At 41.0% G+C, this 27438-nt stretch overlaps 1 protein-coding gene across 1 annotated transcript in view; it reads left to right on the top strand.

The window, feature by feature from the left end:
- DGKI (diacylglycerol kinase iota) overlaps positions 1-27438 on the top strand; it is a 356858-nt gene that overhangs the window by 162938 nt on the left and 166482 nt on the right. The window contains 5 exon segments of the mRNA XM_066362797.1: positions 9195-9269; positions 9924-10022; positions 21135-21217; positions 23437-23497; positions 26956-27069. Coding sequence (XP_066218894.1) covers positions 9195-9269; positions 9924-10022; positions 21135-21217; positions 23437-23497; positions 26956-27069 — 432 coding nt within the window.

Below are 27438 nucleotides of genomic sequence, written 5' to 3'. Positions count from 1 at the left end.
TGGTCCGTGCTCTGAATACCATGTATTATAGTTATCTTAAGTAAAGATCAGGGAGAACATCATGAAGAAGGTGGGCCTTATTGTACCTCTTACAGGTAGGTGGGATTTAGATCAGTGGAGAAGAGAGGAAATGGCAGAAGAATGTCATGAACAAGGGTTCTTAGTCCAAAATTATATCCCAGGACTGTGAGATTAGCTTGACCACAGTGGAAGGTTTATGTAAGGGGTGTGTTGGACAGGAGCAAGGAGCTACCCAGGCCTGGCTGACGAGGAATTGTTTTATACATGTGAATTTGTCCTTTTAAGCAAAAGAGTAATAGAGTAAAAGTTGTATTTTAGAAGGAAACAACTAGCAAGGGTATGTAGGATAACGTAGTATGGGATTTTAAGACTGGAACTAGACCAGGTGGGAAAACCTAGCATTTTTCAGGAACATGATAAGTTTACTTTTCTAAACTGAAAATATTTTTATTATGGAAATTTTTAAGCAAGTGAAAAGAGAGAGAGAAATTACAATGAATTCTTTTGTAACAAACTTTTCTACCATTGTTGTTTTATATGTCCCCTGCCACACCATAATTTCTTTTCCTTTATTAAATTAAAAAAAAAAATTTCAGATGCACATGCAGTTATAAGAAACAATGTAGAAAGATTCCATGTACCCTTTACAAAATTTCCCCGTGTGGTCATTTCTTGCAGTATTATAGTACAATATATCACAACCAGATGGTGACATGATTCAATCTAGGTACAGAGCACAGTTTGTTGTCATAAGAAATCCTCATGCTACCTTTTCATAACTACATCCATTTTCCTCTTGTTCCCATCAGAAATAGAAGTCTCCTCCTTTTTATTCTTTTGTTGGGGTATCTTAAAATCAGTTCTTATGTCATTTAATCTGTAGACACTTCATTTTGCTTCTGCAAAAGATCACGTTTCAGAAAGATGGCATATTTTGTCACCTATCAAAATGATTATGTCCTTAAAATATATTCTGATTGTCTCAAATATAATATTTTTCAGTTTTGTTCTTTTTTTCCAAATCAAGATCCAAAGTTTGCAACTGCTTTTTTGGTGACATATTGTTAAATCTCTTTTAATGTGTGACAGTCCTCCCTTTCATTTTTCATGCTATTTATTTGAATAAATTAGATCACTTTACTGGTAGAACTTCTCAGATTTTCATTTTGGCTGATTAGATCCTTATTTTGTTTTAAAATGATTTCCCTTAATGCCCATATTATTTATAAAATAATACTTAGACTTAATTCAGTTCAGGTTTAACTTTTGGTGGAAGGATTGCATGGGTGGTGGTGTGTATTTCTGTCATATTGCTTTCAAAGGAAGCACCATATCAGGTTGCTTATGTTTAGTGCTGTGCAGGGTTGACCAGAAAGCTCAGAAACTGTCATCATAATCCAACTATCATTAAGTTGTACCTCAGCCTTTTACCTATTGTTTTATCTAATAAGTATTATTACCTAAATCGATTATTTCATTAGGGTTGCCGAAGGGTGAGTTCCCAATTTTTACTTTTCATTTTTTGAGCCATGATTTTTTTTTCTATAATGAGACTTTTCCCTTATTGCCAGCAAATACATGACAAATGTTTGAGTATATACCTTTATTTGTAAATTTTCAGAAGGCAGAATAAGTTTTATATATATATATAATATATATATGATGTATTTTAAATCCATTGACATAGTGTTATTATATATTTTATTCATGTCGTTCAATCTTTTACCAGTTACAACCACCTCCAGGTGGCGCCTGTCTCTACTTTTCATGAGCCATGATGCTCTTGATAGCTTCGTTGGTTTCAGGAAATAACACCAGATGCCTGGATCATCTTGTACATTTCCTGTCCAAACCTGGGATCTGCCATTTCTCTCAGGAGTCTTGGTTACTTTTAATGGGAGGTGGTATTTTCAGTTCACAGTCTGGATGCTATAATCCAAACTTTTTTCATTACATATCTTATTGTCCTCTGTGATTCGAGATATCATAAGAAGAATAAGAGCTAACCGCATGTTAGGAAACATTTTGAGTACTTTGCATGCACTGATTTTTTTTTATCATGGCACCCTAGAAGATGTAGGTATCCTGTTATTCCCATGGTGCAGCTGATGATAAGGAGGACTAGAGAAGTCAAATACATTTCCTGGGTCCATACAAATACTAAATAGTTTGAAGTGGCATTTGAACACAGGAATTCTGATTCTTGAAATCAAGCTCTTAGTGACAGTGCCATGCTGTTCCCTGTTTTACTATATAGCAAGTCTTGTTCAATCAGGTATCTTTAAAAATTTTGGTGATCCTTCTTCCATCAAGTAACCAATTAACTAAATTCTGTGTACAAGGTAATGTATGATAAGCTTGGAGGGAGTGCAACAGAGTAGCGGAAAAGAACTCTCTAGTTTATGAGCTAGACTGCCTGGAGTCATAACCTTGCCCTGCCACTCAATAAACTGTATAATCTCAAACAACTTAAAACCCTTCTGTATATTCCAGCTTCTCACCTGCAAAGAGTAGCTGATACTGTTACCTAATTCATAGACTTTTCTTGAGGACTAATGAGCTAAAAAACAAAGAAAGATCAAGTACATTGCATAGTACCTGGCTCATTGTAAACATTCAGTAACTCTTAGCTCTTACTATCCTTCTTGTTGGCTTTTAGGAATACAGGGTGTCAAGTGAAGCTGTATGTCAACATATGGAAACATTGGACAGTGATATGGGGGTCAGGACAGAAGTTATTGATTCCTGAGCCATCTGTGTTACAATGAAGCTGGGAAGAGCAGGAAATTTCTAAAGGAGAGGGTAGGAAGAGACAGAATAGGGGCCATGACCTTCTGTCTACTGTGCTCCCAAGTGCACCTTGAACTCCTACTATAACTATTGTATTTGACACTGAAGTGAGATTACATGTTCATTAGCATGATGCCTACCCCATGGGAGATGGTCAAGTCTGATCCATTAACTGGACAGAAGACTAAGAAAGCATCCACACCCAGATAGTGGAAGAAGGAAGAAAGTTCTGCAAAACAAGGAAAGAACTATAATATCTAGAGTTTCATTATTAAAAATGGGAAGAAAAATAGGATAGCCATTGATGTTAAATTCAGTAGACATTAGAAAAAAATAACAAGGATTGAGAAAAGTCCTTGTGTTTGGCACAGATCCTTGATGACATCAGAACCATAGCTTGTAGAATATGGGCATAGGTGGTAACCCATTAACAATGGTGTGGAAACAGTAAGATTAGAAAATTTATTGGAGACATTGGGAAACGATGGAGAGAATTTGGAAGGTAGATGGAGAACAGCAGATAAAATATTTTTCCAACTTTTAGAATTTATGTACTATATATATGTTTCCCATACGTCTCTCTATATTTTTATATTCTACGACACTGCTTAAAATATGATAGAGGAGAAGATAATCTTAATTGTGCTAAAGAAACATTTGCTTCATTAACCACATTCAAAGATACTGTTCCTGTGGGAGATCCAAAGATGAATCAGATGTTCAAATAGACACAACAGTGCAAATTGTTGGGCATAGTGTTCGTGGATTCCAGACGAGTTATTTTGCCACATGTAAACTTTTAATAAAAGAGTGGCCCTTTGATATCTGTGAATGTTTGCCTTTTTGATCAGTGGGCATCATTTAGGAGTGACGCACACATGGCGGCAAGGGGAAGGGACAAGACAGCTTGGTTAAGACCACTGCCATGGTAGTGAGAGGCCCTCACATGGGAGGAAGGGAGTGCTAAGTGCTACCAGAGATGAAGAATCAAGGTGGAAACATGAAGCAGGGTTGAGCAGCTTCAGTTGTAAAGATCAGCATAGGTTCAATTTTAAAACATTTGTCATTTGGGCTTGGCCTTAGAGGATGCAGGGGGGTGTCACTGGGAAGAGGGATGAGGAAGGACAATACAGGTTGATGGAACATACTGACAATAGCAGTAAGATAGATCGTATTATAAAGATAATATCGTTTGTGATGTTTGTGTCTAAGGAACTCTAGAGAGTACAATGGTCAGGGAAAGTGGTTGCAAAAAGGCGGTTTTAAACCATGTGCTATCCTTCTCTGTTGAAAGACCACTGGCTCCAAGCTGGTCAGTTATTCCTTGACCAGCTGTGCAGTTGGGAGTTGAGTGAAACCTTGATGGGGAGGGGAATGAGCGCTGTTTTGATGGTGTGCTGAATTTCGTCATCAATTTATTTGGAGAGACCTAGGCAGTAACATATAGAACAGTGGTAGTCAACCTGGTCCCTGCCGCCCACTAGTGGGTGTTCCAATTTTCATGGTGGGCAGTAGCGGAGCAACCAAAGTATAAACAAAATGATAGATTTAACTCTAGTAAGTTGTTTTATAAAGATTTATTCTGCCAGACTTAGCGAAAATCTGACATAAAGTACTTGGTAAGTAATTATTATTATATGCTTTAACTTGCTGTAACTCTGCTTTATAAATTTTATAAAGTAAAGTTACTTCCCTACTTTATAAATCACCATTACTGTGGAACCGGTGGGCGGTTAGAAAATTTTACTACTAACAGAGATACAAAAGTGGGCGGTAGGTATAAAAAGGTTGACTACCCCTGATATAGAAGGTAGGTTACTTTAAGGAATAGAAAGAAAAAACAGATCTTAAAAATCAAGCTTGAATCTGTTGATGTATTTAAAGTCAAAGTGATATTTAACGTTATAGAAGTTGCTGTTTTCTGTACTGAAAATGGGAGGGGTAACAGTTTGGTTGGAGAAACAAGATGAAGATGTTCAAATCCTAGTGCTTGCAACTGAAGGGAAGACTTTTGTTACATGAATTTTCTGTGGAGTCAAGTATAGAAGACCTGAGATGTGTGTTTTGAATAAATAACATGATTTTTTATACATAATGTTTAAAAAAACTTGCCTTTCCTATTGAAAAAATAAACAAATCATAGGGAAAAGTCCAATTAGTGCACACACACACACATATGTAATGCATGTTAAAACTACCATATGTATTCCGTGCTATGGATATATTAGTTTACTTAGCCAGCTATCTACTGACAGATATTTATATTGTTTCCAAATGTCTCCTTATAAAAATGCCATAGTCAACTAACTCCTTTGTAGCTTTGTATGCCTTTTTGTCATGCTAATCTTTTCTTATTCCTTATGATTGGATAATCTTAAAATGCTGTTGACTCATGCCATGGAGTAACAATGACCAACAATATTCCTCAAAATGTCCCAAGCCATTTCCTTTGGTCCATTCTCAAGGTTAAGAAATACTTCCTGTGATTTATCCATATATGCCTGAGAAGCTGCTGAGATGCTGTCCTTAACTTTATTCTTTTTTCCTTATTCTTCTGCCTACCTATTCTCAGGACAATCTCTGTCCCCATGGTGTCACTGGGCAGGGCAGAGTGGGATACCCTTTGAAAGACAAAGTCCATGAACTCTCCCTCCAGTTATCTGTCAGTTTTGTCCAGGGTATCATGGGGAAAGACTTTATTTGGGGTGAAGGATGATAGCTTCTCTTTAAACTGTTACTATACCTAATTCTTTGCTGCCCCATGACCTAGACACATCCCTGAGGAACAGTAAAAGGTTGTTAGTAAGTTTTGTTCACAGTTGAGTGATTCACCAGTAGGCATTTCTTAACAGCCCAGGAAGGAGTCACACAATGATCAAGGTTTTATTGATAGGATTATTTCTGCGGCAAGGTAAGACTGTCCCAATACCTGGTTTGAGAAAACAAAAAGCCTGTGTGTGTGTGTGTATAGTTTTACTAGGACTTGAACAAAAGAGTGGGCTCAGACAGTACTGGGAACAAATGCTGTTGGAATCAGAAGAAGAATGCAGCTATCTAAAGGAAGGCACAAGAGTTCACTGTTTGGAGTGCTGAACTTGCCAAGTGAACCCTTTGTATCACAGAGTTAGCCTTTGATAACAGGGATGCTTTGTTTTGGAACACAGGACGAGTATTGAAAGGTTTCTTTTTTAATAGATCACCAACAGGTCTACCCAATAACTTCTCGGTGTAATTTTTACATTCATGAGAAACAGTCTAATCTTCATGAACTCTCGCAACCATGCTGACCCAGGCAGCGTAAGCGAGATTATCAATCAGCAAGGCTAGGTGACTTGTCTGTGTCACGGCTGAAACACAACCCCAATCAGTCTGCCTTCATGTCTACCGGTTCCCTTTCTGTTGCCTCCTAAGACAAGTTCTGGATGGAGACAGGGCCACCTGTTTGTGCAGGAACAAGAGGAATCCTCGAGAATGTTGAGGTGCTCTGTGACGTTCCCTACTGCTCATCCTTTGCTATTTGACTATCCGTAGGGCTGTAAACTTACTCAGAGCTCACATAGAGGCGTCCAGGTACTGTAAGTCAACCAATGCTTGGTCTTTGCCCCTTTTCTGTGAGATGAAGAAGGCCTCACATGCACTTGGCTCGGTGAGGCTCAGAAGCACTTGTCTTTGCTCCGTGTGTCAAAAAGGCTGTTCTGTGTGTCTGTTCCCTAACAGAATTGAGTTTCTTGCCTGCTCTGTTTTCAGATATCAAGCCTCATTTCAATGTGGTTTTTTCCCCCCTACACTCTCTGTTTCCCAAATGTGTTTGATTGTCAGAATCACCCGGAAGAACTCTGATTTTTACAGTCATGCTAGGAAACAACCTTAGGCTGATCCATTAGACCTTTCTCTCACAGTTTAATCATTGAACCCTGTCGAGAATCGAGATCCGTAGTGTATTCCTGTCAAAGCATTTGGCGTATGCCGTGCATGGCTCTCGGCAGTAAATGAAATAAAACAACAAAGTGGTTAGGAGATAGGCATTCAGTGCCTAAGGGTCCTTTCTAAAATCGGGAAGGTCTCAGGAAGCGTTGTGAATTGTAGTAATACCGATTCATTATTTCAGCAATGATTTGAGTGCATACTGTGTACCAGGCATTTGTGCCAGGTGCTGGGATGCACAGCTGTGAACGAAGCCACTAACATTTTTGGAAGTCCTTATCATGGGATGGATACCCCAGCTAACTGCTTCACATACTTTTTCTGGTTTAAACTTCATCACTCTTCCGGGAGGTAGGTATTCTCACCTTCATTTTAAAATTACGAAACTGTTATTTCAAAAGTTTGACTTGACTTGGCCAAAGTCTCAGCTCTAGTGACACAGATCTCATGACAGGGACATCTAGAATTAATACCCAATCCGTCCAAGTGCTTATCCCAAAGATCTGCCTTGTCACAGTATATATGCCGCTTTATTCCACCCTTTCTACTACAAACAGACGTTCCCAACTCTGGCTGTGTGTTAGAATTGCCTGGGGAAGCTTTTAAGAAGTCTCTTTGCCTAAGTTCCACCCCAAATAAATTAAATGGTAATATTTGATGGAGCCCAGACTGCAGCATTTTGTAAAAGCCCCCTGGGTGAGACCAACATGCAGTGATGGTGGAGAACCACTCCACATCTTTAATTGACACAAAATAAACCCTGTGTTGGCCAGCCCAAGTTTCTAGCAGTCTTCTTGGATCATGTGGCTGATTAAATGCTTCAGGGCTTTAAGGGACTTTTCTTCCATTTTAAACAAACTGAAAGTAGTCAAAAGATAGCAAATACTTTAATACGGCAAAAGTTTCCCCAAAGAACGACATGATAATAGATGCCATTTAAAGAGGTATTAGGAAACTTGGAGATCTCTTTGTAGGTAGGGGTAGTGTAGTCTAGAGTGAGTGAAGAGAAATAACCCGGGGTCTACAACACCCATGAACTTCTGGATTTCTCTTTGCTGGTGAGACCTGGAGAACTTGCAGACTCTTGGATGGGGGAACAAACCTTGAGACAATGGTGTTTCAAAAAAGTTTCCTTCCTCCTTGGTGAGCACAGGCCAAAGATCAACTTATTTTTCTTGAGGTCCAAGTGAAAGAAAAAGAAAAACTAAATAGCTTTAATCTTGCTAATTTGGACATGTTAATATATGTACTCTAGAGTCTAGAGTCTAGACTAAGGTTTATTTTGGATGCTCTAAGAAAAAGTACCCTAAATAAGAGAAGAATAGACAGCTAAGTATCTTCAAGCTATTTGAAAACTTTTAACTGTTCAAGCAATGCATGTTTATATACTTACGTAAACTTTTCAGTTAATAATTCTGTATTTCAGGCTTTTGACACTCTGTTAAACGTCTGTGATGTGGTAGTATGATGTCTTGCCTTTGTGAAGATGGCAGTCTAATTATTGACCCCACTAATTAAATCTTGTTTTGCTTGTTTTCAACAAATGAATTGTGACTGGCCCTGTAAGAGAGATTGTTTTCTGAAAATGGGATTCTTCCATTTTCATTGCCATCTGTATGAAATATTAAGTGTAAATGTTTAGTTGAAGTCATCACAAAGTTGTGGTACACAAAATCCCTAGAAAGAGAAAGAGAGAGAAGGTAAATTTGGAGTTACCGTATTTCCACAAGGTGGAGGTACTTCTTTGAGAAGAAAAAAAATCAAGGCTACGATGAGAGGGAAGACTTCTTAAACCAAGGGGTCTTTAGAGAGGGAAAGAAAGAACAATGACTGCTAATTACTAGTATAAGTAACTTTACAGTGAATCTTATCTCTACATGTTCAAATTCAGACATCAGTGTCAATGGGATAGTTGGATCAGAAAGTTCCATTGCAGATGAGTCATTTTATGATAATTCCTTAAAACAGTCATTACCCCCAAGAAGAGTAAGTAGAGGGGGAAAAATAAAAAGCACAAAGGGAAACATGAAAAATGGCCTCCTTTTTTACATTTCCACATAGGTGATCTCCATACCAGGAGATGAACTTGAACTTGAACTTGGTTGGGCGGGAGACGGACCTGGTTGGGCGGGAGACTGGAGCCCCTCAGAGAATTTGGGATTCTTCCATTTTTACTGGGAGGGTTGGCAGGTATAATAATGTGTTGTTATGTGAGTCCATGAGAGCCTCCAGGGTTCTAACTCCCTGCCTCTCCGTGTGGTGGGGAGTCAGTCGCTCACTCTGCAGCACCCAGCTGAGTTCTGTCTGTGGCTTACCCATGCGCAGTGGCTTGGAAGTGTCAAAGCATGAGAAGCATGCAACTCTACAGCATGTACTGGCGTTACCTTCTACATGGTTCTGCATGGGAAAGCTCGGGGACTCTCTGCTTGGGAGCTCAGGTCTTCCTTCCTCCCTCACAGAACTCTCTGAAGGCTTCCAGTCGGAAGAAGAAGAGAACAAGCTTTAAAAGAAAAGCCAGTAAAAGAGGAAATGAAGTAAGTGCTTCAGGGTCATGTTTTAATGGGATCCACCTTCCCTTCCGTAGCCTCCCGTGTCTGACATGATCTGGCCTAAGCTTATTGTTTTGATGTATCTCTTTACCACTCTTTTCTCCTTTACTCTATTCTAATTACTCTGGAATTCTTAGTATTCTTAATAATAGAACCTCCTGCCCTGGCTGAGTCGCTCGGTTGGTTAGAGCATCATCCCAATGAGCAAAAGTCGCAGGTTCGATCCCTGGTTCAGGACACATGTAGGAACAGATTGATGTTTCTATTTCTCTCGCCCTTCTTCTCTCCCTCTAAAATTAATAAATAAAAATTTAAAAGAAGAACCTCCTGCCACTTCCCAGAGAATTTGCACTTGTCTGTGGAAGTATTATCCCAAAGATGATGAAGAGAAGACCTAACACTTCTAGTAGACAGAATGAAACCATAGCCTGGCTTCATTCTTGGGAAAATTATAGCTTGAGATACTTTCTTCTAAGATCTACATGGACTATCCTATTAGGAGAAAACCCTGTGAAACAAGGGGTATCATTTTTTTTTGTGCAAGGGTTGGGGTGGTGCTTGTGGTCTCTTGCTTCCATTGCTTTGGGCTGCCTGTCAGTCATGGATGTACGTCTCAGTTGTGCTGCCTTCTTCCCTCAGCAGGAAAACAAAGGCCGTCCTTTTGTGATTAAGCCTATCTCCTCTCCTCTCATGAAACCCTTGCTTGTGTTCGTGAACCCCAAGAGTGGAGGCAACCAGGTGAGTCATTTCTCAAGAGTTTAATTTGGAAGCTGCAGTGCTTTCTTGCAACACAGTTCGCAACACCAGTTAAAACGACACCTAGGACCCCACGCTTTGGAAGACAACCAGTTTCTCAGGGTCAAGCTCATCATTGCTCCAGTAGGATGCAACCTTCCGCATTGCAGGGCTAGGTGAAGCCAAGGGGTCCTGTGATGTTAGCCACACACGGCCGTGCTAGAGGCATGCCGAAACCTAACTGCCGCCTTTTCCCTTACAGATTTTCAAAAAAGATTCTTCTATCTATAACCTCTCATTAATATGCTTCAGGGTTTCTCAACTCCTCTATTTGGGAAGCCCGTTATGACCTTATTTTTTATTCCTTCGTATTAAAAGTTAGAGCTGGCTACTTCTGGCCTTGCCTAAATCCTAGAATACAATTAACATGAACTTTATCTGAGAAGAAAGAAATCGTCTTAGAAAAGTTAAGTGTAATGACATACCTCGGGGGATACAGGTCTTTAAAGGACAGAATGTGTCTCAAATCCAGCTTTTGGTCTCGTCATCTTCCTAAGGCTTCTTGTCAGTACCTTTCTGCGAGTTTTGATTTTGTCTGTTATTTTCATGTGAGATTCAATGATCAAATATTTTCTGTGTCCGTGAAGTGCACATCTTACAATATTTTAAGCTAAGATTCCTTGATGTTTCACACCGAACAACTTAAAAGATTTGGAACCATTTCATCACCCCAGAGGAGAAGGGGAGTTATGTAATTAAGATTGACCCAAATAGTTCAAGATGATGATGTTCTTATTACTAAAGATAAGGGACATTTTCCAGAATATATTAATTATAGTAAAACTTCTCTGGTGGGTGCTTGTAAATTAAAGAAAATATTATTTCTCCGCCCTTTCTTTCTTTAAACATTTTGATAGCTTGCTGTGTTAAAAATCTCTATCAATAACTATATTTCCTCTTCTGTAATCTACATCATTATGACTGGTTTGTAATGTCTGTGTGTGGGGCCAGGTAGGTACTTAAATTTCAGGGGACTCACTCTGTAAAGTGCATGATTGTCTAACCACTATGCTGTACATCTGAAATGAGTACAGAGTAATATTCAATGTCAATGGTAATGGGGAAAAAATATTTAAATCTCTGTTAGATTGTGGAGAGCAGGGAAAAGAAATGTGTCATAAGCAGAGAAATAACCTATTTTCAACATTCTGCTATTTTGTATTGCTAGGCTATTTTCATATCGTAATGATGTGACCCTAAAACTGTCACCGGGGGAGGACCTGCGGAGGTGCTTCTGAGGAATAAGGTTCATTTTGCCCCATCCCATACCCTGTTTCTGGGGCAGGTCTCCCTATAGCTAACAAGGACCCGGGTGCAACTGGGGAAAAAAACAAAGCTCATGTAACTGACTCCAGGATTTTGGCCACATGTTAAATATATTTTCTTATGACAGTCATTGTATAAAATGCACTTGGGAAATCATTAGAAGCTTTTTTTCCCCCCTAGGGCATGGGAGCTGGTAGGTAATCGCTGCCCTTTGGGGAGTGGACAGTCCAGTAAAGACAGCCTGCTCTGTACAAATTATTAATGACAGGGACTTCAGAGATGATCTAATGTTGCTTCCTATTTTACTAAATACAAAGGAGCTCAATGGAGCTTAAGTGAATTTTCTAAGGGCATCTTGTTTGTTAATGACAGAAAAGGGGCTAATGGGAAGAATAATTTAGGCAACATTAACTATATGAGAGTTTTAAATTGAGTGGATCAGACCACAAGTGCTACAGGATTTTAGAGGCAAGCAGCGACTTGGGGGTGATGAGGAAATGGTGTCAGGGCAGCAGCTGAAATAGAAGAGGGACAGCACTTGTCTCTGCAGAGGAGCGAATGCTAGAGTGATAACCCTCTTCTTCTCTCCAAATTCTTGTTTATCCTTTTGAGGCTCAAGAGCAGCTTTCTGATTCATTTCTCGGATTGATTGCCTGTGCACCCTGCTCCCGTAGCCCTAGGGGCTCTGCAAAGGGTACCACCAGTGCTCTCTGTATGTCCATACTGCTGAGACACAGGCTCCATCGTGAAGGCCAGGGGGTGCGCCTTTGGACCTGTGATTTCTAGAACATGACATTTAGCAGTGAACAAATAGTTGTATGGTAAGCCGTATTTCATAGAAGAACAAATGTCATGGTGAAAATGATTGATTTTGAGGACAGTGTGGTGAGTAGAGCATGCATATTATAAGAAATGTGGTTGGGTAAAGTTGAGAATGAGCTTAGACTAGTGTCTTAAAACTTGGCTGAGGATTTCAGATTTGTAATATGGAACAGTTTTTCACTGTTGAAAGTTGTTTGTTTTTTTTTTAATTTTAAAAATACTATATATTTTGAACAAAAAAGTAATATGATGAAAACATCTTTAAGGAAGATTTAGTTTGACACATTGAGAATACGTGTAAGTCAGGAGGCTATTCACATAGAGTCAGTTGTATAGATGGATTGATGACTGGATGGATGGATGGATGGGTGGGTGAATGGATGGGTGGGTGGATGGATGGATGGATGGATGGATGGGTGGATGGATGGATGGGGTGGGTGGGCAGATGAACTAGTGGATGGATGGATAGATGAACAGATGAATGAGTGGAATATATAAAGGGAAGTAAATCATCCAGATTTTACAGCAAATTATCCAACAGTGGCTTTGTTATTGGTGAGTGTTCAGTAAAGGAAAGAATTATTGGCAAAGAGGTTGAGATGTGTTTGAGAAACTTGAGGTCACAGGGAGATATTCAAATTTTTTAAATGCCCATTTATATAGAGACCAAAGACTTAATGAGTTTGATGGACTTTTTGTTTGTTTGTTGGGTGTTTTTTTTTGTTTTTGGCGTTTTTGCTTGAGAATATGTTGCCCTAGTGATGTTACTTCTAGAATGTCTAGGATTCTCAGCTTAATATGGGCTCATCTTCAGTGAGGATGAGTAGGGGAGAGTCATGGTCAGAGATGATCTAACCCCCTCTGTTAGGGCTAGCCTTTCCCTGAGCCGAGGCTCTAACTTACCCTCAACGTGGAAGATAAGGGTAGAGTCAGCCGTAAAATTAGGAGCCAGAAGCGTCTCCATCCTGGTCACACACCACAATAACCTGGGCAGTGTTGAAAATTTAGTGATGTCTTACCAACCCCATACCAATTCAACTAGAGGCTGTGAGGGTGGGACTCCTTCACCGGTCTCAGCTCCCCAGTTTATTTTCCTGTGTAGCCAAGGCTGAGAACCACACTCTCTCCATAAGCTTGACTGTGCATATGAGTCGCTTGGGGATCATGTCAAAAGGCAGATCCTGACTCTGAGTCAACGGGTGGTCCTGAAATTCTGCTTTTCTAACAAGCTCCCAGGTGAGGCTGTTTCTGCCTGAGATCACAGATCAGCAAGAGCTTTCTGCAGTCAGTACAAAAATACTTTGTTGTTAAATCCTGATTCTTGGTTTTTTATAGTTGACTTGTTCTACTGATCTGATTAGGCTTCTAATTTAAGGGGGGAAAAACTTACTTAGGTGTCTGTTCTTTAAATAACTAGACTATATCGCCATCTTCTGGCAAGTAAAATACCTACAGCTTTTTTTTCTTTCTACACTTGTATGGGTGGACGAGAAATTTCCAATGCTTTGCCCAAATATGCGGACTAATTCTTTGTCCTTCTCTTACACAATCCCATCTTTTAAACACATACCTCACAATAATTGTCTCTGTTTTTCTAACACTGAGGGTGGGGAAAATACTGGACTCGGGGGAAGATTTGGAGAATAATGGCACTGCCTTTATTTGGGGGATCTGAATGATTTGATGGAACAGGCACTGGAATCAGGAACCACAGTGTCCACTCTGAGTGTCCCCTGTGGGGAAGAGGTAGCAGAGGGAAGATGAAGTCCCCCTCCCAAAGTCCCCATCTCTCTATGGAGACCCAAGGGCTCCAGAAATAAGCATCCTCTGTCATACTCATCTCTGCTTTCACTTCAAAACCTATTAGATATTTTTCTTGGTTGCCTATGACCCATTAACATCTCTCTACCTAAGTCTTTTTTTCCCATTTAAGTTATGTACTTTTTTATTTACACAAATTTTCACTAAAGTCTGGTAGACACAACTCCATGTGCGAGTTAGAAGAGGGATGACTCCCTCACTAGAGTAAACAGGTTGCAGATGTGAGGCCACAGGGAATTACAGAAATCTTAGGAGCTGGGTTTTCCATAGTCATGGAGTGGGATTCATTTCTTTTTTTTTTTTTTTTTATAAATAAATTTTTATTTTAATGGGGTGACATCAATAAATCAGGGTACATACATTCAAAGAAAACATTTCCAGGTTATCTTGTCATTTAGTTCTGTTGCATACCCATCACCCGAAGAGAGACTGTCCTCCGCCACCCTCCATCCAGTTCTCTCTGTACCCCTCCCCCTCCCCTCCCCCTCCTTCCCTCCCCCCACCCCCCCACCCCCCGTAACCACCACACTCCTGTCCATGCCTCTTAGTCTCGCTTTTATGTCCCACCAATGTATAGAATCCTGCAGTTCCTGTTTTTTTCTGATTCGCTTATTTCATCCCACACAATGCTACCAAGACTCCACCATTCTGCTGTAAGTGATCCGATGTCATCATTTCTCCTAGCTGAATAGTATACCATGGTGTATATGTGCCCCATCTTCTTCATCCAGACCTCTATTTTTTTTTTTTACAGTGATTAAAAGCCTTTAAGCAAACTCTTGGCCAATACAGCAAGAATCCCTAAAAGAGTAGTGTCCTTAACCTGTTCACCAAGTCCAAGTTGGCCCCATCACCATGCCAAATCTCTGAAAAATGCAACCCAACCACAGTTCAGTCTGTTAGGAGCTGTCACAGGGAGCAGGAGTCCAGGAAAGTTCCCCACAGGAAAAGTCCGCATGGCACTGGAATTGTTGTCACCATTCTATACTTTGCAGCTCATGTCCAAGTCCCAATGACCACTGCTTCTAACTGGTAATGATTCAGGTAGACTGGAAAAAGCCATTTGCAGCATGCGTGGATATGGAGCTTCTGTTCTCCTCTGCCTGGAGAGTTGATACCAGGGTGCTTTTCCCTGGAGCTCTGTGACTGTGGCATGGTAAAGAGAACCTTGGGATACACTAAGCTGGGTGGCAAAGGTAAATTTATAATACAAGTTGGCAAAAGGAGGAAAGAGAGCTCTAAATTAGGAGTAGGTCCCAGCCTGAAATATGAGTGGGGCATTGAGGTAGGAGGGATAAAGGAAACACTATATATTAAGCAAAGCAGCAGAAAATAGGACTATCAACACCCACAACAGAGATCTTTGAGGGAAAAATAAAAACCTGACTATTCAGGCAAAACATAGTTAAGTGGCCCTTGTGCAAATGAGATCAGTTTACCTGCTTCTTGGAAGAAATACCCTAGGCTCATCCACAGTGTCGTAGATGGGGCCGACGGCCCTGGGCACCTTCAGCCTTCAGTGGCAAACCCCAGCATTCTGGGCAAGGTTAGGTCATAGGTGGCTGGAGCAGGGCTGGAAGAGACTGAACCCTCCCTTAGAGGAGCGAGGGGGAAGCCCACCTTCCAGTGTCCCTGTTTCCTCACAACAGAGGCATGTAAGCCTGGCAGGCTTTAGCTCAATGACCTTCCTTTCCACTATTGAAGCAGGACCCAGATGGCATCCTAGGAGACCCCTTTGGGGCATTGGAGCCTTTAAGGGTGTATCCTAAAAGCTGGTAGTTCCCCTGATCTCTATTGGGCTTTTTCTGCCTCTAGGTATCTTAAAAGCCATTCTCAGAAGATCTCGCTGAGGGGTTTGAGGATCCCCATCCGCCTATATAAATCTTTTCCATATATCTGGAGCTATTTGGAAAAAGACAAAATAGTGTTATTAGCTAGATCTAATAAAGAAGGTAGTAGTTTGCAGGCGAAAAAGATTTGGTGTCTCCTGTTCATCAGCATTCAAAAGAAATGTAAATTTTTTTTTTTTTAAGTAAAAAGCATGATATGGTAGACCCGTCAGAGTCATTGGCCTGGTGTGCAGAATTCCTGAGTTCGATTCCTGGCCAGAGCATACAGGAGAAGCACCCATCTAACTCTCCACCCCTCCCCCTCTCCTTCCTCTTTGTCTCTCTCCTCCCGCCCGCAGCCAAGGCTCCACCGGAGCAAAGCCACCCCAGGCACTAAGGATGGCCCCATGGCCTCCGCCCCAGTCGCTAGAGTGTCTCTGGTTGTAACAGAGCAACACCCCAGATGGGCAGAGCATTCCCCCCTGGTAGGCATGCCAGGTGGATCCCAGTCAGGCACATGCAGGAGTCTGTCTGACTGCCTCCCCATCTCCATCCTCAGAAAAATACAATAAATAAATAAATAAATAAATAAATACTACAATACTGATATAAGTATTGCTACCCCAGCTTTTTCATTTCCATTTGCGTGAAATATTTTTTTCCATCCTTTTATCTTCAGTCTGTGTGCATCTTTTGATTTAAGGTGTGTCTCTTGTAGACAGCATATGTATGGGTCCTGTTTTCTTATCCATGCAGCTACCCTATGTCTCTTGATCAGATCATTTAATCCATTAACATTTAAGGTTATTACTGATATGTAATTGTTTATTGCCATTTTTTTTCTTTAAAACTGTATTTCTCTTTTGCTATATTCTTTTTTTCCTTTGATCTGTTTACAACAGGTCCCTTAGCATTTCTTGCAGCCTTGGTTTGGTTGCAGTGAAATCCTTGAGTTTTTTTTGTCTGTAAAGCTTTTTATTTCTCCTTCAATTTTAAATGATAGCCTTGCTGGATAAAGTAGTCTTGGTTGTAGGTTCTTGTTCTGCATTACTTTGAATATTTCTTGTCATTCCCTTCTGGCCTCAAGTGTTTCTATTGAGAAGTCAGAAGTCATCCTTATGGGGGCTCCTTTGTAGGTGATAGTCTTTTTTTCTCTAGCAGCTTTTAATATTTTCTCTTTATCATTTAGCTTTGGTATTTTAATTATGATGTGTCTTGGTGTTGGTTTCTTTGGGTTTCTCCTTAATGGAGTTCTCTGTGCTTCCTGAACATGTGAAATGTTTTCCTGCCTTAATTGGGGGAAGTTTTCCGCTATAATATGTTTGAACAAAGTCTCTATCCCTTGTTCTTTCTCTTCTTCTTCAGGAACCTCTATGATGCGGATGTTATTTCTCTTCATGTTGTCACAGAGCTCTCTTAGAGTTTCCTCAGACTTTTTGAGTCTCTTCTTTTTTCTGCTCTGCTTCCGTGCCTTTATTTATTGTGTCCTCTAACTCTCTGATTCGATTCTCTGCTTCATCCATCCTGCTTTTAATTCCTTCCATTGTATTCTTTATTTCAGATATTGTATTTGTCATTTCTGACTGATTCTTTTTTATTATTTCAATGTCCTTTTTTATATTTGTTATCTCTTTATTTAGGTTTTCGTAATGGCCATCTATGGTTGTTCTAATATCTTTGAGCATCCTAACAATCGTTATTTTAAACTCTGCATCTGGTAATTTGGTTATATCTGATTCACTTAGGTCTTTTTCTGGGGATTTCTCTTGGTTTATTTGTGTTGTATTTCTCTGCCTCCGCATTTTCTCTTCACGGGAGTGGCTGTGATCACGTGCACGGGTGCACAAGGGTTGGTGGCCTTGTCCTTTGCCCCGCCCCCATGTGTGATGTTATGCTTTGTCCTGAGGGCACTGGCGAGCACCTTTGCTCAGCTGTGGGTCTCCACCTGTTTCCAAGCTTTCGCCCTGCCCTTGCAGGAGGATCCCACTCAAGGAACAGCTGCTAGCCTTGGCTCTACTGCCGGGCAAGGCTGCGTGCCCAAGCTCAGCTCTGTAGCAGAACTCCGCCTCTTCTGGGCTTTTGGCTCCACCCCCGTGGGAGGAGCCAGCTACCAAGTCAGACTGCAAGCCTGGGTTGCACGGGCAGGGCAGGGCTGTGCTCCTCTGCCCTTGCTCCAGGGCTGGTCTCCACCCTTTCCGGGGTTCCCGCCCTTCTCCCGGAGGCTGGATTACAGGCTCCCGGCAGCTGAGCTTGACCGCTTTTGCACGCCCCCTTTTCCCCAGCCAGGCAAGATTGAGCTCACACCTGAGCCCAGTGGTGGCCAGCCGGCTTCTGCCCCTGCCAGCAGAACCGCGCTTTTGTCTCCCGCTGCCGCCCGCTCTCTGGTGCGCCCTCAGCCGCGTGGGTGGGGGCGTTGCAGCTCGGACCCTAAGACTCACTACTGTAGACCCGAAAGCTCCCTCCTTCTATGCGACTCTGCTCTGAATGCCACAGGGGAGCTTGTTTGGCTGCTCTCCTGCTTCCCTTTGCTGGTATTGCTGTTTCCGGGGGAAATATTCACTTCAGCTTTGGGGGGGGTGACTCGTCCCAGGGGTTAGGGTGGCTATCTCCCAAAATGTTTCTCCCTATGCCTCCTAGATTACACTCTCTTCCTGTTACTCTGGTCCTCTCCTCTCTCCCCCCGTCCCCAGGAGCCCCAGGTGATTGTTTTTGAGAGAGATGTTCTGCGTGGTCCCTGGATCCTGGGTCTGAGAAATCAGACTCTCTCACAAACAGTATCCTGACTTGTTTCCAGCTAAATACTGTCCTTACGCCTCTTCTGGGCTCGGGGGCTGCAGGCTGGGGCTTTGTTCCTGGGGCTCAGGACCCTTTCCCCTCTGCTAAACTCACTTCTCACCACGCGAGTCTCTCCCTGCTGCCCTTAGCTTCGAGGAGCTGGGCAGCCCTCTCTGCATTTCTGCTTTTCCTACCAGTCTCGGTGTGGCTTCTTCAGTGTTCTTTGGTTGAAGAGTCCTCTTAGTTTAGTCCAAAGTTGGTTTTTCCAGATGATAGTTCATAAAATTAGTTTGTAATCCACTTTGGTTCTGGGAGGTAGATGCTGGTACGTCCGCCTACTCCAGCGCCAAGGGATTCCTCTACCTAAGTCTTATAGACACTTCTGATCCCTTCTGATGTTTCCTGCCTCACGCTCTCATGAACGTCATCCGAACTCTCTTATAGATATAATTTATCCATTTCCTACAGAATATTATTTCTTTAGAAACTATCTAAGCCGATGTTTCTTTGTTTTGAGAACAAACTCTGTTTTACAACAGTATTATGAAAAGCAAAATAGTGTTTAATACAACTTGAAGCTGCCGTAAATCTAATATGGCACCTTAACTAGATGTAGGGTCCAAAGCAAAGGGGAAAGAAATGTTCATTACAGTTAATAGATCCTTATTAGGTCTCTGGTATCATACGCTGATTTTTTTTTTTTTTTTTTTTTTGCCTCTGATGGTTACTTAAACAGAATTAGTATCTCTTAAGTCGTAATCTCCATTTCTTGAAAGTTGTTGGCGACCTAGTATTGTATGCCTAGCAGAAGAAGTGAAGTGGAGACATGAGCTCAGCCAATAGCCAAAGGTGGGAAGGAGTAATTAACATCTACAGTTCATATTGCTCTAGGAATCTAAAGCTCAAACATGTATTTTCTAGCAAGTAGTTTGGAAACTTTTGATAAATTGGTTTGTCATTAAGCTGACTTTTAAACATAAAAGATTACTTGAGATAAATCCCCAACTGACTTGGTACTAAGGGCCCAGTATGGGAAGAAAGAACATGACCCAGTCTTCAGTTAGAATTATGTATCTAAAGCTATGTCTGAATTTTAATACTAAGCAAAATATGTCCTTGAGTGAAACTGTAGGGGTAGTTGTAATAATTAAGGATAGAATATTGTTACTAAATTTATAACAAGCACGTGATAAAGCAGAACTTTTAAATTACTGGTTTGGATAAATGTGGAAAAAAAGACCTGCATTGGTCTCTGTGACAACTGGTACAACAGTGTGATAATTATAAACTATACTTTAGTCCTCACACCCTGACGTGTAATTTAATGACTATATTAACAAGGAGCCCAAAAGAAAGGAACCAACATTTACAAAAGGCTTATTTTGTGCCCTGTACTGTGCTAGATACATAACTATTACCGATTCATTTAATTCTTATAATCACCCTAAAAAGCTCCTATTTTATAGGCTGAATTTCTGCAAGATTATAAATGCTCGCCATTACCCAGTTAGAACACTCAAGTTATTTTAAATTCAAATAATGTGCTGTTTCTACCATACTAGGAACATACCATACTCTGAAATACGATGTAGTAGGTATAAAAATTTAGGGTTATTCTGAGAAAGTGCAATCGTGATATCTACTAAAGGAACTATCATTGTAAGCAACAAACTCTGCCTGATGATTGAATATTATTTGCTCTGGGTGATAATGACCTAAAATAGATATCTTACGCATTTTTAAAGCTCTTTGGATGCTGCTTAATAAAAAGATCCTTCTTTGTTTCTTTTTTGCTTAATTCCCTTTAAGAAATGATCTTTCAAGCCGCCCTGTATTTGCCATGACGATCATTTCTAGAAATGTCGCGTTTACTTAGAACATTCCCACAGTGTTCGCGTGCAAGAGAAGTGTTTGGTTTGGACAAAGAGATAAAGACATGGAAATAGAAAAATATCAAAGTAGGATTTAATACCACTAACTGGAGAAGTTATATATGTGTGCTATAAATAACAGGAAGCCTGTGATACCTTTAATTCCATTAAAAAATTTTTTCAACAAAGTCCCACTTAGTTCTTATTGCCCATATTTCATAGTCTGCAAAGGCAATAGTATTCTACACATTACAGTAAAAATTAACGTTAAATCGCATAGGCTGACTAATAACTTCCCTGAATGGATTTTCATACATTGAGTAATGATGGTAAAACTAATGGATTCTATTCGTTAAGCACTTATGGCGTTGCAGACACTGTGATGTGCATCCCAAACATTATTGTTTTTAATCCTTTAAACAAACCTATGAAGTAGGCATTTTTGTCTCCATGTTAAATAGGAGGGAGCTAAGCTTAATGAAATTATGGAAAACAGGATAAGCTGGAGTCTAACCTGAGCATTGACCAAAGATCTTGATTTTAATGACTGCTTTAATCTGCTTATAATTCAGTGTTAATTTAGATAACATGATTGGCTTTTATTTTTTTAAATAAGCAGTTAATACTTGGCCGTTTCTTTCCATCGTTGTCATTTTTCTTCTCCCCGACAGGGAACCAAAGTCCTGCAGATGTTCATGTGGTACCTGAATCCGCGGCAAGTCTTTGATCTTTCTCAGGAAGGGCCAAAAGATGCGTAAGTCTGGGGACACCCTCCATGGTCCGTACTATTTTAGGCAAGTGAGAAGGACTTCCTGCTCGGGCATTGAACCTTGTTATTTGGTGGCCTTGTGAAATATTTTCTAACCATTCCTCATCTGTCCTGTCCTCCCTTTGAAACTCTGTCTGATGTTTCCTCTCGTAGTCTTCGTTGAGTTAATTGCCTTCAAAGCACATTTTCTTGGTTGTTTACTCAGTGAGTATTTCTGTGTGTTTGCTGCGTATGTCTGCGCAACTAGATTATGAGCACATCTGGGATGTGAGAAAGGATCCATCTTTTTTCTACTTCTGCAGGTACAGCTTTGGGCGTGTACATTAATGGAATGTAAGTGCATCTTTGTGGACAGTGGCCATCTTTGTTTTTGACTCATTTGAATGAGAGGTTGAGTCGGCACGTCTGTGTCCATTTGAAAGATTGATCGATTAATTGATTACTGCTATGGATGTCACATCAGGGTGGGGGAGATATTTTAATTCCTGCTCTGTCTCTCTTCTGAGTGTCTTAGAAATTTTATGCTCTAGTTTTGTTAGAGGTGTAGCAAATCGAGTCTAGATGTAGGTGACGTGTATCTATCTTATGTCTTCCCTTTGGTAGAGGGGAAGAGCAGGGACATTGTTGCTGCTTTCTGATCCCCTTTTTAAAACTCATTTATTAAGAGACTTTGGATGTCGTCTGATAAAGATTCTTTTTAAGTAAGTAACTATCAGAGGTAAAGAAACATCAGCTTCTGACACCAGAGACCTGATAGGGACCTATTAACTGTAATGTCCCTATGACTAGTTAAGGTGCCAGATTAGCTTTATGGCAGCTTCAAATTGTAGTAAAGGCTATTTTGCTTTTCGTAGTACTGTTATAAAATAAAGTTTGTTCTCAAAACGAAACATTGGCTTATATACTTTCTAGAGAAATAATATTCTGTAGGAATGGATAAATTATATATTGAAGCATGCAGCATAACAGTAAATATAAAAAATCTCATATCGACATTCTCTTACTCTGTGAACATTTTACCACTAGATGGCGCTATGAAACCTCTTTTTTGGGAGGTGGGCCTGCATTTGGATGTCAGAGGGCAAATCTGGTACCCTGGCTTTTGCTCTTTTTAGAAGCTTCCTTTTCTTAAGACTTCATCACTTTGGTTAGATTTAGGGTAGACACTTTATAGATCAGCATAACGGACATGGCAGGACAGGAAATATTTTCAGAACAAATGTTTGATATAAATAAATGTTTTCTAGAACAGAGCCATTCATAGCTTCACTTAGGCAAACATCTTAGCAGGCCGGGCTGGTGGCACTGTGTTTTCTTAAGAACCAGCATGAAAAGTAAAATGGTCTCGTTTTAAGCAGGCAAGTTTAAAGTAGAGACAAATCAGTAACTCTTCCCTCTTTGGACCGAGGTGTGTACAGGGGGTTTGACTGTTAGTGAGTTGAGTGGTCGTTGGAACTGGGCGTGCGGGAGTCATGGCGGGTGTGTGTGTGTGTGTGTGTGTAACCTTCCCCTGCCTCTCTGAAAAAGTCTTCCTAGGATTAAGAGCGGGATGTTAAGGTTTGAAAAAAATAAACAGACCCACGAAAAGCTAATAAAATATAAGGAGAAAGATATACAAGGCCTATTGATTGCCAATTAATGATGGTTTTCTTTGAGAAAGCAGAAAGGAGAATGATGAGAAAAAAAAACAGGAAGAAAGTCAAAACCAATGAGAAAAATAAATGTGAGCTGACACATTCATAGAAATTATGGGATAGAGAAAACTCTAAGACAGTGTTTTCCAACCGCCGGTCTGTGGACTGGTCCACGAGAAATCCATGCTGGTCCGCGAAAGTTAACCACCCTGGTGTTACATGAAGATTGAAGACCCAGTCCTCTCAGGGTGACTTCTGCCTTAGTGGTCCCCAAGTAATTCTATTTTCGCCATTCCCCAAGTATAAAAAGGTTGAAAACCACTGCTCTAGGCATCCTAAAATCCCCTTCCAGTGTTGACTATTTAAAAATGATGTTTGCTGCCAACCTCTGTTTCAGTTGTTGGAGTCAGTCCTCTTGGGATTACTTAGTTTTGGTGATATTATTATCCTTTTGATTATATGTTTTCTCCAGGAGATACCCTCCCACCCCCCATTTTTGCTATATGTTTTCTCTCTGCTATGGCCAGTGACATTGTCTTCTCCTAACTGTGTTTTCTGTTTTCTCTCCAGGCTTGAGTTGTATAGGAAGGTACCAAACCTGCGAATTCTGGCCTGTGGTGGCGATGGAACGGTAGGTCCTTGAGATAGAATCTGGTTCTCGCCCTTATTTCTTCCGTCTTTCTTTTGTTTTCCTGGCAGCAGCTCCCTTCATTCATTGCTGCCTCTCGGTCTTTCCAATGCCCTGAAACCTAGGTCTCTCTCCTGCGAACGGTAACTCCTCGGGGGTAGAAGGGGCTAATTTGTTATCCTCGTGGATTCAAACTTGATATTTCTATATTGTTTTCCTCCCTTGCCTCTGCTATATCCTTTCCTGTTCCACGAAGTAAGGAGGTAGCCAGATCATCAGAATGAAGACTATAGGCCACTGAGTTCTTTTAAAAATACAAACTGACCCAGTTCAATTTGTCCTTAATGATTGCTCTTGACAGTTAAGGAGAAGTAAGTGAACACTATTGACTTATTGCAATTTTTTTCCAATAGAAATAAAACTTAGGATATTGACTAACATCAGTTTGCTTTAAAAGTGCATGGTCCCATTTAAGGTTGTTTTGAAGAAAAGGTGGAATTGGGCTGAAGTTTAATGTCATGGTGTACTTTCCGCTGTTTATGTGTCTCATCTGTTTCTCCATTTGCCCTCTATGTATGTTGATATATTTAGCAAAGGCAAAGAATGGAGAGGCATGACATATAGATTCTGCTGTGCAGTGTCTTTTTCTTCTGGAGTTGGGCTCTGCTCTCATAGGACACAGACTTTTATTATGAACTACCTATGGCTTCTCTAATTTCTCGAATAAGAACACTTTGTTCTCTAAGTAGCAATGAAATCTCATTTTCTCTCTCATAGCACATGAGCACTTAATGCAATATTGGATACACATTATAAACTAATAAATAAAAACGGAGGGAAAAAGAAGTGATCCCACCGGTCCCTTAAGATACTCTGTGAGAGAAAATCATCTATTGAATGTCTGTGCGTGAATAGTGTTTACTGTTCTTCAAGATCTACAAGACATGCTATTGGCTTATAAAATGAACTATTTCATCTTACAACAATGAAAACAAACCTATTTCACTTTGTTTAATCCAGCATTTCCCCAAATTATTTGACCATGCAACACTGTTCTCCCACAGTACCAATTAAATTTCAGACCAGTTGTAGTGTTCTAGGGAGATATATTTAGAGATACGATAATATGGAGTTACCCCAACGTTCTTTAGTAAGAATTATATCCAAATAAGTCCTCTGCGGAGAAAAATATACTATTAATTAACCTAATATAGGCTATTTATATAACTCATAATTAATTTATTAATTTAATGAACACACACAGAGTCTAGCTCAACCACCCCCCAGTTAGTTATCTTTGATAGAAGGGCAAACTCACTTGTGACCCTTTACTACAGTTACCTTCCTCGCTCTAGAAGCGACTTGCCTTCCCATAATGCTTAGCATCCCCTCACATCCTTTCTCCTCTGAATCTCAGTGACAGCAGCAGACAAGTTGAGGATATGCCTGGTGTCCTGAATTCATAGCTCTTTCTCTTTCTTAAGTGACCATGACCTCGGGTCCACATCAGTTCTCTAGTCTATCTTCCAATGTGGGGTTTCCTCGTGGATTGGGTGCTCTTACTTTTCCAAACTTCCCCATCATTCACTGACCTCCCATCATCTGCCTCTCTCCCCTGCCCCATGCTGCTTTCTTCTTCCTTTCCGCTGCTCAGCGTCCACGTAACATAAGGAAATGCAATGTGTGTCCCGTTCAAGGTGTTAATTCACTGTCCTCTTCCCCTTTGAGCCACTGGTAATGTTAGTGTATTGCAGAATGAAAATAGTGCTCAACGTGCACTTGGCCACGTTTAGTGGCGGGTAATGCTGAGCATAGACAGGAGGTGGCAGCATTGGCCAGCTGCAGTGGCCGTAGTCCTGCTGGGCTGCTCAGGGAGAAAGCCCAGGAGCTTGTATTCCAGATCCTTCGGTCTCGCTTTTCCTAACACAAAGGAAAGAACTTTGCAGTGGGAACAATGATTTCACCCAGTCGGGATAAGTTCCTTCAGTTGTGGTGGAAAATACGCCAAGTACTATGTATTGCAATTAAACCATATTATCGAAGGGGTGCTGAAAAGCTGGTGGAGATGGTTTGGGGACATATGAAGTCCCCAGCTAACCCAGTCCCTGCCCATGCACCTGCTGTCTGGGCCTCAAACAGGAAGTGGTTCCTGGTGACTGGGAAGGGAGCGCCTCCAATGACCAGCGTTGAGCCTTGAGGACTTTTATATTGTGCTCATATAAGGATAGAGATACGGGTTAACAGTGGAGATCGTTAATGTCACTGGCCGTTGTAGGTATATTTGTTCTCTCTCTCTCTCTCTCTCTCTCTCTCTCTCTCTCTTTTATAGCACCTTTATAGCATGCAGGTGACAGGACACTTATTTTAAAGTCATTTGGAAATGATTGGTATTTAAGACCCTGTGAAGGAATCCCCTTACCTTCCCGTCCAAGGATGTGCATTACATCCTGTGACTCAGAATTGTTCTCTGCAGGCTCATGTCCATATGCTTTCCTTTCTCTGCACCACTTTGTTATCGCTTTCTACATGGTAGTGTGAACGGTTTCCAGGACGCTGAGACTGCTTTTCTAGCTGTGGCTATGGGGCTTCCATTGTGAGATGTCAGGGTGTTTCAGTGGTGTCGAGGAGTTAGTGGGGAGCTGGGCTCACTGTCAGACAGAGGCTTTCTTGCTCCAACCCTAATAGGTATCAGCCTCCTATGGGCTATGGCCTCAAGTCACAGCTCTTCACATTCTTTCCCTGGCCTTTTATTTCTGGGCCGAGAGGGAACCTGGTTCCTACACAGTTTCCTGCCAGCAGGGGGCGTACTGTTATTCCCCGTCATCAGATGGAAGCCAAACTGCTAATTATGTTTGGGGAATGTTTTATTATGCAGAATGTAAGAGTATTCAGGAAAACACTACTCATTTCTAATATGATACTATGGAGCGTAACCATATAACTGGCCATGCACAATATTAAGGGCTTTATATATTTTACTCTATAAACAGTCTTGTGGGTAGGTATAATTATCTCCATTTTGAAAATCAGGTAAATGAACCTCAGTGATATGAAATAATTTAGTCAAAGTTACAAAACCAATTTGATCTAGATTTGAAACTCAGTTTGATTCTGAGTCCTGTATTCCCTCCAGAGCCATATGTCATATACCTGCCTAATTTTTAAATTCTTCTACATTTTAAAGTCGATCTCTAGGGAAACATACAGATGAACAGGTCTCATTTTGCTTTATGAGAGAGCATGCACAGTAGGGTCCTTTTCCCTGTAAGAGACTTGCTACTTTGAAAGTGCCTGGGATAAGAGGTCTTTCCGTTTCCTGGCAACCGCATTAAAACATATATGTTTTAAAGAAAAATAAAACCGTCCGCTTTCACTCTGTAAAGCTGTCTCCCCTCAGGCTGTCTTGCCTTGTGACTTACTTGTCTTTCTTATCCCTCTTCTGGCCCCCAATATGGCTGTAGGTGGGCTGGATCCTGTCCATTCTGGATGAACTGCAGCTGAGCCCTCAGCCGCCCGTCGGAGTCCTTCCTCTGGGGACTGGGAACGACCTGGCTCGAACTCTCAACTGGGGAGGGGTAAGAACTCCCAGGGGCTGCTCATGCCAGCCAGCAACAGGGTCCTCTAATCCACAGATGTTCTAATGGGGGAGGGGCAACGTGCTACTGTTGTCTAAGGAATAAATTACAGTTGAGAACCAAGGCACCCATGAACCATAATTGTATCTGCTAACTTATAATCAGCTAGAGAAGAAGGAAACATTTGGGATAAAAAAAAAAAATGGGGGAATTCCATAGGCCTGGGGCTTTCTGAGCTGTCCACTGAAAGACAGTGGGCGGGTTGTCCTCCAGTCTGCGTGTAAAACAATCACACAGACTTGACCAGGCCCCGACCCTGAGCCCTGACCAGTACAGCAGATCTCATTGAGACTCACAGTTCTTCCTTTG

The sequence above is a fragment of the Saccopteryx leptura genome, chromosome 2, assembly GCF_036850995.1.
Source record: "Saccopteryx leptura isolate mSacLep1 chromosome 2, mSacLep1_pri_phased_curated, whole genome shotgun sequence".
In the NCBI taxonomy this organism is placed as follows: Eukaryota; Metazoa; Chordata; class Mammalia; order Chiroptera; family Emballonuridae; genus Saccopteryx; species Saccopteryx leptura.
Note: the sequence above shows the minus strand (reverse complement) of the source record. Positions and strands in the feature narration are given on the sequence as shown.